General features: G+C 28.2%; 1 protein-coding gene across 6 annotated transcripts in view; it reads right to left on the bottom strand.

Moving 5' to 3' along the window:
* Nucleotides 1-13,539, bottom strand: part of LOC129958356 (serine/threonine-protein phosphatase with EF-hands 2-like) — a 136,712-nt gene that overhangs the window by 109,538 nt on the left and 13,635 nt on the right. For all 6 annotated transcript variants that reach the window (XM_056070786.1, XM_056070788.1, XM_056070789.1 and 3 more), the window contains exon 2: nt 584-702. In XM_056070786.1, coding sequence (XP_055926761.1) covers nt 584-662 — 79 coding nt within the window. In that variant the 5' untranslated portion in view covers nt 663-702. The remainder of the gene's footprint in view (nt 1-583; nt 703-13,539) is intronic.

Genomic DNA, 13,539 nt, shown 5'->3' with positions numbered 1-13,539 from the left:
GTAAACATATTCTTGCTATAAAACGTTAGTTGTTCAAAATAAATTATACATTTACACCCGTTTCTCTGCAAAAACAAAAGCAAAAAAAAAAAAAAATCTGACCCAACAATTTAAGTTTTTTTTTCGTGATTTATTGAATTAAAAAAAATCGTTTTTAGATGCCCATTTCCACCCACAAAAATATGTATGTGCCAAATTTGGTAACTTTAGGTCAAATGGTTTGTCGTGTACGGCTAGCTCTAAAACTCACACAGACAATCCTACAAATATTCTTTTTAATTATTAGTAAAGACATTCTTGTTATAAAACGTTAGTTATCCAAAATAAGATACATTTAAGGTCGTTCTTCTGCAAAAACAAAAGCAAAAAAAAAAAAAAGTCCGACTCAACAATCTAGGTTTTTTTTTTTTTTTTTTTTGTGATTTATTGAATTTTTTAAAGGAGCTGAAAAAGGCATTTCAGATTACAAAATAGGAGTCTGACGTTTCTTAAACAACCTGCGTCAGTTACAAGTTTTATATTGCATAACCGAAGCAATTGCATTTCGAAAGATAACTGAAAATAAGTAAAAGTGTAAACTTACTTCTTTCAGTAGCACTCATCACACGGAGCTTCTTCCCTGTTTTGCTTTCATTAACCTGGGTGGATCCAGCGCATCCCATGGTTACAGGTAGTTCAGATTTCTTAAACTTCGAAACTTGCCTTCAAAAGAAAGAAAAAAAAACAATTTAGTTGTTAGAAATATAAGAGAACTATTTTCTGCTTTAGTTGATCGAAGCGTGGGCTAACTCTTGATTGAATTTCAAAGTTTCTTTCTCTCCTGTTTTTCCAGATTTTATTTCTGTCCAAATTTGTATCAAATTCCAACTGATTTTTTTGGTACAGAATTCCATTTTAAGAATCTTTCAATTAAAATCGAGGTTTCCTACTTCGAAAATTGAATGAAATATTTTTTGCAGTTTAAGAAACGCCCACTCAAATAATTGGAATCTGACAAGGCTTTTTTTTGTGTCGAGTACTTTTTTTTTGTGAGTCAGAATAAATAATTGCCGCACAAAAAGTTTAATTCAATTTGATTTATGCCCCGCTCTTAAGTAACAGGAGAGGAATTTTGGAAAAACCTTGAAAATTTGATCAGAGATCAGAAGACACGCTTCTGTCCAAATTTGTATCACATTCCAACTGATTTTTTTTGTTATGCAATTTTATTTTTAGAATCGTTAGATTAAAATCGAAGTTTCCTACTTCAAAAATTTAATGAAATATTTTTTGCATTTTAAAAAACGCCCGATCAGATAATTGTAATCTGATAAGGCTTGTTTTTTATGTCGAGTTCTTTTTCTTCTTCTTTTTCTTGTGCGTCAGATTAAATAATTGCTACACAAGAGGTTTAATTCAGTTACATTTACGCCCCGCTCTTAAGTAACACAAGGAAATTTTGGAAAGACCTTGAAAATTTGAACAGAGGTTAGAAAACACGCTTCAGTTGGCACGGCCCTCTTTATGCTTCCAGCCGCACCAATCGGAGTATATTTGATCTGAGGGAGTTGCCATGGGATAGCCCTGCTTACAAAACAATTTTTTTGACGGAATCGGATATCGAATCAGTAACATTTCGGCCTCAAACCCAACTATTTAAAATCAGACCAAAATAATTCCACTGCCTACGAGAGGTAACTTTTTAATAATCGTATTCCCTTAATAAAATGTCACTCTTTGGAACCAGAAGTTAAATTTATTACAGATAATTACTTCTGATGAGTAATGTTTTACAAAGGGAATTCATTAAAAAAAAAGAACCAGGAGATAAATTTACTCAAGATAATTATTTCCAATAAGTAATGTTTTATTAAGAGAATACATTTAAAAAAAAGTTGTCTCGTATATGCAGTGGAGCCTTGTTAGTCTGATGATATATAATTTTTGGTTATAGATGTAAACACGAAATCTAAGTCTAAATATTTTTCTAAAATATGGAATTCTAATTCGAATTATACTATTATCCTTTTCCTGTCTGATGATATTAAATCGGAATAATCTACTTTTATAATTGACATTTGCCGTCCTTTGTACATACATTACATTTACATGTTCCTAGATGGCAATATGATCTGGATACAAATGAATAGTGAACAAATAATTTTAATAAATTAATATGGATAAAATTAACTAATTAATATGATTTTAATTAATTTATTAATCTGAATGAAATGAATAATCTTAAACCTCACATATTTTTCCTGGTTACTTTTATTTTTATTATTGCTTACTACTTTATTATTTTCTTTTACTTATTTAATTGATTCTTATCATTATTCATTTTACTAACAAATATTCTGTACTGGAGAAGGTTAATTGCAAAATACACATAAAATATGTTTCTAGCTCAAATAAATTTTATTTGAATTTTTATAAATACATTTTCACTTTTTTACGAAGTATACAAAGAGAAATTAGTATAATTGTCAAAAAAATTCGAAATTGAAATTTTTATTTAAAAAAAAAAAACTCTGTTTCAAAAACACATTTTTGGAATCAAGTTTGCTTGTATGTGAGCATGACAATTCAAAACAAGTCAAACACGACACCAAATGTAAATACGACAGTTTTGAACACGAAAGATGAAATTTGGCATGCAGCCTTTACACCAATTTTGTAGATTTCTATCAAATTCTAGAAACGGATTGTATAATCCGTTGACTTGTAGTTTGTCTATTTATCTATGTGAGTATAAGGGAATGTGTTAACTAAAATCATGAAGAGCTAGATAGATAAAATTTGGTACACAGTTTTAACTTTTAGATTGTTTATTAGTATCAAATTTTAAATGAAATTTATCTATGGGTTCATTATCTTTCGATCTGTTCTTTTGCATGCATGCAAAAGCAATAAATCAAAACCGCAACGGAATGGACAAATAAAACCCAGCATATGATTTTGTTCCTAAAATTATATTTTTGTATCTTATTTTGATTAATATCGGTCGGGAAAAAAACCCATACTCGGTTTTCTTTATAGTAATACGAAGTGCAAAGCGTTCACGAGAGAGAGTATGAAAATAAAAATCTGAGCACTTGGCGTGTTCATGGTCTTCTCGGAGGCTCCCAATTTTTTCCGAGAGGGAGGGGGAATAAAATCTTTATTTGGGAATATACAAGAGCATTTCGTAAATACTACTCTTTTTGGTTTATTTTTAATATTTTTAGTTCACGCCTTTCAGCTTTTAGCAACTTATAAAAACATTACGTAACGTCTTTAAAACTTCCCTCCCTCGACGCTTAAAAGATAATGAGTCGAATGACAACACAGTAATTAAGGTTCTTAACGGAAACCATTTTCTATGATTTTCGTAGACGCTACGTATAAAAAATCAAAACAAAAATATTGAAATTCTTCTAATGTAGGTCAATGCCGAAGCAATTTCTGTTTCATATGTCCAAATAACCCATCTTTAACTTGGAATATAATTTTGTAAACATTTCACGCTTTCATATTTGAATATGCAACAATATTCTGAGCCGTAATTACATAATTATCAATGTGCGAGTAACAATATAAATAACATAAAAACTAAGTTTGAAAGAAATTAACCGAAGCTCAAGTTTCTTTCTTTTATAAAATGTAGAGGTATTTTGCTTGCGCAGATTAATTGAACTTGTCAGGCGTGTAAAAGGAATTCAGATACTATTAATTAGAAACAAGATTTCCACTTATTTATCAATTGATCCTGTCACTTTAATATTAATGAATCAAGTAAGATGATAAAAAAAGTAGATGGATTTGCGTTTAGTATTTCCTTCGTTTGAATCAGAGATCTTGGTTGTTTTATCATTGTAATTTTATTTTTATTATAAATAATTTTATAGTATCATTCTTAAAAGTTCATAAATGTGTATTCTTGTAAAATTTTTTCAAACTCATCTTATTCCCACATTCCTCTTCAGGTATAACATTAACTATATCGTGGATTAATCTTTGAAATGTTGAAGGAAAGTAAATAAAAATTAAGTAAATCTGCAAAAGTGATCAATTCTTGTGTGAGGAAAAGTGATTAAGTTTTAATTTATTTCCAGAATCCGAAGTAATCACAATAAAAAGCAGTAATTTTTAAAAAGTACGCTTTTACAAGTACACTACAAATTTCTTATTTCTTATTTTTTTAGGGGACGTGCGGTCTGTGAGACCGCTAGCGATGGATTTTCGGTCACCCCTATTCTATTTTTAGCTCATTTAAATGTATTTACCCTGTAGCTTCCTGTTCTGTAACCTTCAATACATGTGCACTTTTTCAACCGATTTCAGCTGATTCCTTTTAAAATAATTCAGTTATTTCTTTAAGCGCGGTCTCTATGACCGCATCTCCCTGTTAGTGTCCCAGTGATAAACAAGGCTTAGCAGATGGCGCTAAAACTTGGGCCCAGAAATATCATCCAGTTTACTGATCCTATTATGAAGCAGTGTTCCAGACACTTTTAAATGAAGCAGAAAGTGATTTTAGTGATAAGGATAATAGTACAGAAGAGTCTTTCGATGAAAATTCGCATTCAACTGATTCTGATATGTATGTTCAAACATAATTTTTCTAGTGATAATGCATTTGAAAAATTTATAAAATATATTAATAAACCAAGAGATATATATACAGAATTTACAGATTGATTTTTATACAAGTTCTTAACCTGTATATTTAAAATGCCCTAGAAAACCGTGCTATGAAAGTCACACAAGCCCATAAAAAAGGGCTAATTTTACCCATTGTCAATTTTTATATTTTTCATATAATTGTTGAATTTTACATTATATTGTCTTCTATATACCTTCATATACTGTAAAAATAAATATGATTTAAAAAGTAAAAAGTAATATATTTTTCAAGAATATTATTTATTGTAACATGAAATTTGAGAAGAAAACGTATCTTCCAACTCATTTACTTTTTTCAATGATAATATATTTTGAAAAATTTCTAAAACATATCCATATAGCAAGAAAAATATCTGAAAAATATATTGGCAATTTTTCATACTACATTAAAAAATTTAATACATTCATCCATTCATTAATTATTCATACATTCATTAAAAAATTTAATTTGAGTGTAAATGAAATGCGGTCTCGTAAACCGTACCTCCCCAGTTAAGTCCTAAAACTTTACCTCCCCAGTTAAGGGTTAATCTTAAATTTATAGCTCATTATTATAAAAATATAAGAATCTTGAAATGTTTTTTTTTTTTTTTTTTTTTTTTCTCAAATCACTATCAGATGACACCACTCGTATGGATTTAAAATTCAAGTAAATTATTATGTTATTGACAATTATTTAAGTGCTAAAATTATAAAAGTAATGTATTGCCATCGAGAATGCATGAGTGTACAAAATTTCAAAAGTCTACTACATTAGGGAATAAGAGACAAATCGGTTACGAAATTCCATCTAAACAAACATGAAAAAAATCAAGCGTGATGAAAGTGTTTCAAAAGGATATTTTCGTGCATAATTTTCATATAATAATAATTTAAATATTGCCTAGAAAGACAATTAAAAGCAGAAATTATTTTGATTGTTTTGAAAGTTTCCAGGAAAACAATAGCATTCATTAATGTATTTACTGATATCTCTAAGAACCACGCCCTAGTCTAATAATAATAATTTTATCAAAAGCCATATAATAGTTAATAGGTAAATTTTATGTAAAAAAGCTATATCTGTTGTGTACACTTGAGGTAATAAATTTATTCTAAGAACTATTTAAACATTTTACACCTATTAAGTATAATTATCTTGCTTATGGAAAACAAATGTTCAGTCACTTAACCTAAAAGGTGTGGTAAATATTTAAACGGTGTTTTCATTCGCGCATATTATTTATGTATTTAACAATTTTCTGCTCATCATGTCATGAGTCAACGTTGACATTATACATAAAATAAGATTTTAAGATAATATCCGGATTCGGATGGGCAAACATCATTCTTCTTATTTTAATATTATCTTGTGATTAAGGTTTTTATGGAAGTAAGTTACAATGTCATTCGTTTTCCTTCATGTTTCGACTTGCCAATCCATTAGCATCCATATCGACACTACTGAGATAAACAATATGGGGAAAAAACTATTTGATTTTGTACCAAGCCTACTAAAAAAAGTGCCGCTTTTGCCCAATTTTTGTAGAAAAGCCTTTTCTTTATGTTGGAAACTGCTTCAAAAAATACTACAAAACATTAGATTAAAATTTTCTTTGCATGTTTCTGGATAGTTTTTATTTCTTTTCCAATTTACTGATAAAATTTCTATTTGTGGAAGCCAAACTTAATTTTTATTTAGCTTCCTAGAAGTCAATGACTTTTAATAAGCACTATTTTCTACAAATCTAATCCCAATGCCACGAAGATGTGTAGAAAAGTTTCTATCCGACAGCTCATAGCCGTTATTTTAGACAAAATTGCCCACTATGAATTAACTCATAGTTGACAGTCAATGTGTCAAAAAATCATAAATCTTCAGTTTGGATTATTTTTATTCAGTCATAGTAATTTGGATATTTTTTTACTTATTAATCGAAACTACAGCAGTCAATTATGAGTTATCTCTAAATTAGTAGTCAAATATTAAAAATCATAAATTCCCCATACGAATATTTTTGATATATTTATTTTAATTTTAATCAATTTTAACAATAACGTTAACGTTAAAAAATCCAAATCTCCACTTTAGATGAATTTTATCTCCTAATACTAATTATAGAAAGCGATTATGAGTTATTCTGCATTTGGCAGTAAAGAAGTTAAAATCGCATAAGTAGTCAACTCGAATTATTTTTAATTAGCCTTACTAACTTAGATAAATTTTACGTATTTATATTAATTATAACAGCCAATTATCTTTTAGAAAATAAAATATTTTTTAAAGAATTGTGAATAAAAAAATGGATTTCACCTAATTGTAATATTTTTTATAACAAACAGTAAGGACTAAAAAGCAAAAAATAATTAAAATAAAAACATTCTGAATCTGGTAGATTAATAAATGTGTTTTAAAAAACTGTTTTTTCCTTCAATTTTTTTTATGAATTGTATTCAAAAAATGAAGTAGAGACGCATGGAAATGATTTTTGAAATTCAATTCTTCAAATGCCAGTTTCTATTATAAAAATTTCCCTTTACTCCTTTACTTGTACGGTTGAGCCAAAAATCTTTTCTCTTTAATTTTATCAAATCGATAAGATAATATTTCAGGGGAAATCTTTCGACTAGAACAAATCCCTGCCTCCAAAAATATCAATAAGAATTTAACTTTCGAATCTAAAAGAAAATGGTATCCGATATCCTCGGCATCTGGGTAAAGAAGTTGTTTTCAAAAGCAATGCCCTGTAATCCAATTAAAACATTTATTCGTTTGAAAAAAGCTCTTATTGATTTCTTAGAGATTTCTTGATGATCGCAAAACAACTGCTTGAAAAGGTTTTAATGTTGACTTTTTTTTATATAAATTTTGTTTCCACTTTTTTTTTAGTACAATTCGAATAATCTCTTAATTTTTTTTTGCAAAAAATATGCCTTAATCCTTAGTGATTAATTTACAACTTTTTTTTTTGAAAACATAAATATTCACGACTGCTAACAATGCTGTCGTCTGCTTCTCTAATCCCACTTATAATGAGGAAGAAAGTTTATATGATAAATCTTTGAACGTAAGTATAACCCTCGCCTTTTTGAAAGCTCTATATAAGAAAGAAAAAAAAGATTACTGCTAGAGAAAAAGCTAGCAGAAATTTATGATTTTTTTTTAAATTCTGTATTAGAATGCCTGATGTAATGAAAAGTTACAGTTGCATACATTTGAAGTTTGTATATTAAGAAATTCATTTTTTTTTCTATTTCAGAGGTTAAAAACATAAGAGGGAAATTTACATTGTTTAAATTATTTTCTTGTAATTTAATAAAAAAATTATTTTCGTCGTAAATAACTTCTAAAACATTTTAAGATATTATATTTTTAATTTGCTTATTTTTATTATTTATGTTTACTTAGTTTCAAATCGTTTTAAATTCCTTGGAGACTCTTATCAAATATTGTACTAAAAATTAGTCACTTTAAAATATTCATTAATTCCTTATGTCTTTTTACCCATGCTTTAAGACATTTTATTATACAAGAAAATGAAATTTTTGTCTTCATAAAAATCGCCTCAATTTTTTTTTTCTTTTTTTACTATTTACTTCTTCTAAACATTAGAATCGCTTTAAATTCATACAAAATTCTTATCAAATATTATCATAAAAGTTAGTCCCTATGTAATATGCATTAATTCCTCATGTGTGTTACTCATGCTTTAACACATTTTATCATGCAAGAAAATAAAATTTTTGTCTTCATGAAAATCGGCTCAATTTTTTTTCTTTTTTTTTACTTTTTACTTCTTTCAAACATTAGAATCGCTTTAAATTCATACAAAATTCTTATCAAATATTATCATAAAAGTTAGTCCCTATGTAATATGCATTAATTCCTCATGTGTGTTACTCATGCTTTAACACATTTTATCATGCAAGAAAATTAAATTTTTGTCTTCATGAAAACCGGCTCAATTTTTTTTCTTTTTTTTTTACTTTTTACTTCTTTCAAACATTAGAATCGCTTTAAATTCATACGAAATTCTTATCAAATATTATCATAAAAGTTAGTCCCTATATAATATACATTAATTTCTCATGTCTGTTACTCATGCTTTAAAACATTTTATTATGCAATAAAATTAAATTTTTGTCTTCAGGAAAATCGGCTCAATTTTTTTTTTAACTTTTCATTTCTTCCAAACATTAGAATTGCTTTCAGTTCATATGAAAATTTTATCAAATATTATCCCAAAAATTAGTTAACTTCTTTCAAACATTAGAATCCCAACAATGAATTCCATACGGTAATTAGGAGCAAAAATAAAAATATAACGAAAAACACTTTGATTAGAGTACTTAAAGTATTACATTTTAAAAATTATTTGATTACTTTTTACTTTTTCAATTTATTATTCGGTATCATCATTTTTATGAATTCCAGAAAAAAATTCTAAAATTCACTATTATGTGGTGCTGTTCGTATGTAATCAATTTAATTAAACTATACCAATTGATTAGTTAATAATTAAGTTGTGAAAATATTAAAATAGTATATTTTACCCGAAAACACACAAGTGACTATGATTTTATATCTCTAGCGCACGAAGAAGTTAACATGAAATCGATTTCAAAATTTCATCTTTCCAAATGCGAAACAAGCAAGCTCTATGGAAAAACTAATAATTTTGATTACATTCATATAGCCGATAGCTTCTTATAAAACAAAGATTCTTCGAATATTTCCCTCTGAGGAAAATCTGAATTGATATAGTTATTTAGAATTATAAGAAGAAATAAAAACAGGGTCATCTTTTTTTATGAAAATATTTGCTTTTTTTGCTCCTTTTTAGTTATTTTTTTATTATTTATATATATGTAAATGAAAGACTTAAATTATCAAATACTCAGAATCAAAATTTTTAAGCTTGGTATGCAGTATTTTATGTAGTTCTTTCATAATATGAATGGTCCATCATTCATATTAGCATTCAGAATGAAAATAATGAATGGTCCATCATTCATTTTCTCACAAAAGGTGATAAATAAATGTAGAGGAAAATGAAAATATTCAACGAACTCATTGTTTTGCATAGTATTAGAGATAAAGGGAAATATATTCACGAACATTTGGCTCTTTACTGATGGATTTAATTTAATTCTATTATATTTTAATATGTACAAGAAAATTAAGAAATTGAAACCGACTATAATATAAAGAAGCTTTCTGGATTTTTTTCATGGAAAATCTATTTATACTGAACGATATTTCGAAATAAAAGTAAAATTCCGCTCCTGAATTTTGCATTTTTCACAGTTAAATATCAAGAATCGTGAAAACTCTACTACAGGTGAAAACCCGGATTTTTATTTGTTTATTTATAATTCGTTTTGCTTTCTTTTATACGAAATATACAACGAAAAAAAAATGCTACAATTGTCCAAAAATTTGACCTTGCAATTTTGATAATCCGCCAATTTTTTTTTTTTTTTTTTTTTTTTTTTTTTTTTTAGCATGATAGTGTTTTACGGCTTTCAAACGTTCTACAAACTTCTTGATGCTAGAAATCATTCAAAATTCTGTTCACAGCAGGTTCGACATAGAACTACCAAATTTGGGACGTTGTTACTTTTTAAGTGGAAAGCAGTTTTCAAAATGTTTAAGTAATAATTAAATTCATTAATTTAATTAAAAATCCATCGAAATTTAAAGTTTATTTTCAAAAATTATCATCACATTATCGCTTTAAGGAGTTTCATCATATTCTTTTTTTACATACCTATAAAGTACAACAAAAAATATTTTTGCAGTGATTTCATCTTTATATAACTTTTCTTTAATTTTAACGAAATTTTCAACAGTAATTTAAAACATCGTTTGCTATAACAAATTTTATTGTAATGAAATTCAAATGAATTTTATTCTTTCACTAAATTTTTTATTCGCGTGCTTTTACCAATTTTAACGTAATAATAAATAAAAAATTGCATTCTTTGAAAAATAAATTCCAGACGAGACTTCAATTAACATGATAATATTTTTAGGCTGATATTCTTTTCTCTATTGTGTGATGTAAACATAAGAAAACTGCATTAAGATCAGTTTGCTCTTTTGAAAGTTTGTATTTAAACGTTTTCTGACAAATACAATATTTACGTTTCTTGATTTCAGTAACTGAAACAAAAACGTACATAGTTGTAAGAAATTACAAATTAATTTTTCAGAAAAAATTACCGTTAACAAATGTATTTATTATTTCTAGAAACAACAAAGTGTACTCACACATTAAATGAATTATTATTGATCGAAATCTTTAACCGTGAAGAAATAAACTTTATAAAACAAAATTCAATAAAACAAAAATGTCATCAATAAAACATCTACTCGCCTTTAGAATATTTAAATTTTACAGTAATATTTATCATATTCCTATTATTATCATATTACCATGTTGTCATTGATGTTCATTTCACATCACATGGAAAATTAGATATTAAAAATGAATTACTGTATTTTCAAGACCCAAATTATAATATAAATATCTCTAATTACTCACCTTACAAAAGAAATTAGAGCTTTCCTTCACTTTTTGTATTCATCGTTTTACAAAACACGCACGTATACAAAATCCTCATTTTACGATGAGCTAATCGCACCATGTGTTTATATGGTCACTTTCTGACAATGTTTGAACTGCCTTCACACTCTTCCCATCTTAACAAAGCTGTCAAGTGAATCATTCTTTGGTATCATCTCAGCAAACATCCTTTGATTGTGTGTGTGTTTCTGTTTCGAGTTATCTAAGAGACTTCCATTTTTTTCCCCTAGTGCTTCTGTTTGTGAGCAATAGAGGAGCTCAGATAAGACAGCAAAAGTGTAGGAGATCTCTTTTTCCTATCACTGAACCCATTTTCTCCTAGGAGAGGAGATTAGTGAATAAAAGGAGCAATGATATCTTAAGCAATACCTCAGTAGAGTTTTACGCCTTTATAAAGAGCTGAGCTTACTTTGGAGGCTACTTCGTCTTTATTGATTACATTTCAAAGGTATATGGAAATGGAATTTGTATTACTACCGAAAGGTTTGTATTTTTTTAAAAAATTTTATTGAATATTTTCTTACTGAATCGGTTATAGTAATCGTAAATAATCTTTTTTTAGTTTAGTTTAGTTTAAGAAGATTAATTTGGCGCCATATTAGTCATTGATGATTGACACTATGATTTCCGCGCATACCTCGTCGGCCACCGGTGGCTGACTGCCGATTAGGCTGTGTCAGTTACGGTTGATTCGCAATTACTTTTCTCTCAAATCGCGTCAGTCACCGCTGACAGGCGATATGCAAATAAAATTATACAGAGGTGTGGCATTCTACCGAAAGGTTTGTATTTTTTGTATACACATTGAATATCTTTTGTATTAAGTGAGTTATAGTAAACATCAATCGTTTCTTTCTCCAGGTTAGCTTAGTTAATTAACCTATGACCCTATATTAGCCACCCTATATTATGACCTATATTAATAACCCTATATTAGCCACAGTGATTGACACCACAATTTTTGTTCGGGTCACATCAAACACCGTTGATTGGCGGTATATAAATAAAACTGCACGGAGATGTTGCATTCTACCGAAAGGTTTGTATTTTTTTTTTTTTTGAATTTATATTTAACATTTTCTTACAGAATCTGTTATAGTAAATATCACTAATATCTTTATTGAGTTTAGTTTAGTTTAATTAGATTAATTTGGTGCCATATTTATCACTGGTGATTGACACTATGATGTCCACATGAACCTCGTCGGCCAACGGTAGCTGACTGCCGATTAGACCGCGCCATTTACGATTGATTGGCGATTAACTTTTCGCTCAAGTCGCGTCAGTCACCGTTGACTGGCGATATGCAAATCAAGGTATATAGAGATGTTGCACTCTACCGAAAGGTTTGTAATTTTTCAATTTACATTGAATATCTTTTGTATTAAGTAGGCTATATGAAACATCAATCATTTCTTTTTCGAAATTAGCTTAGTTTAATTAAGATGGAGCTACATTAGTTGCCGGTGATCACATCAATCACCGTTGACTGGCTATATGCAAATAAAATTGCACGGAGATGCTGTATTCTACTGAAAGGTTTGTATTTTTTGAATACATATTTAATATTATTTTGTAAAGTGGGTTAAAGTGAACATTAAATTTTGGTTTCTTCAGTGTAGTTTAGTTTAGATTAGTTACGTTTATAGGCTGCGATGCCATTCACTGATCACTAACAGTATACTTTCTGTTCGCTCAACGTCAGTCACTAATAACTGATAGTATACTCCTCATTCAGTCCCGCTTGTCACCGTTGAAAGGCGGCATGCAGTTTAAAAAATTATACAGTTTATTAATAAATTTTAAATAACCTGACAACCATAAAAAATGCACTTGTTTACATGCAGTCGTATCGCAACCTTATCAATATCTCTTGCAGTTAACATATTGATAAAAGTAGACATTGCTGGCTAAACATTAAGGATAATAAAACAGGATTGAGGCTTAGTGTACTAACGTCCGTTGAGAAGATATGTTAAGCTATTTTCAGAAGGCCATATGATTTTGAATTTTTGTCAGTTTACAAATAGTGTATGGATAGAGTAAGACAAAATAATCCAGAAAGTAATTAATTCTTTTAAGAGCGTGTTATCTCAAGAGGCCAAAATTGCCATTTTGTTTTCTGGAATTTGCTGACTGAACAGCGTTATGCGATAACAAGTTTGTAGCATTTATTTAATTTAATTTTTCATTTTAAAGTTAATTTATTTTAAAAATAAATTATTCAACAATATAATCTCCCGCAGAATAAGAAACTTAAGTTTCCAAGCAGACTGTTCCGTTACTTTAGAGAAAGGAATTGAAATCCTTTTATGGATATTCTACA

Source organism: Argiope bruennichi, chromosome X1 (assembly GCF_947563725.1).
Source record: "Argiope bruennichi chromosome X1, qqArgBrue1.1, whole genome shotgun sequence".
Lineage (NCBI taxonomy): Eukaryota > Metazoa > Arthropoda > Arachnida > Araneae > Araneidae > Argiope > Argiope bruennichi.
The sequence above is the reverse complement of the archived record's forward strand: the minus strand, read 5'-3'. Positions and strand labels throughout refer to the sequence as shown.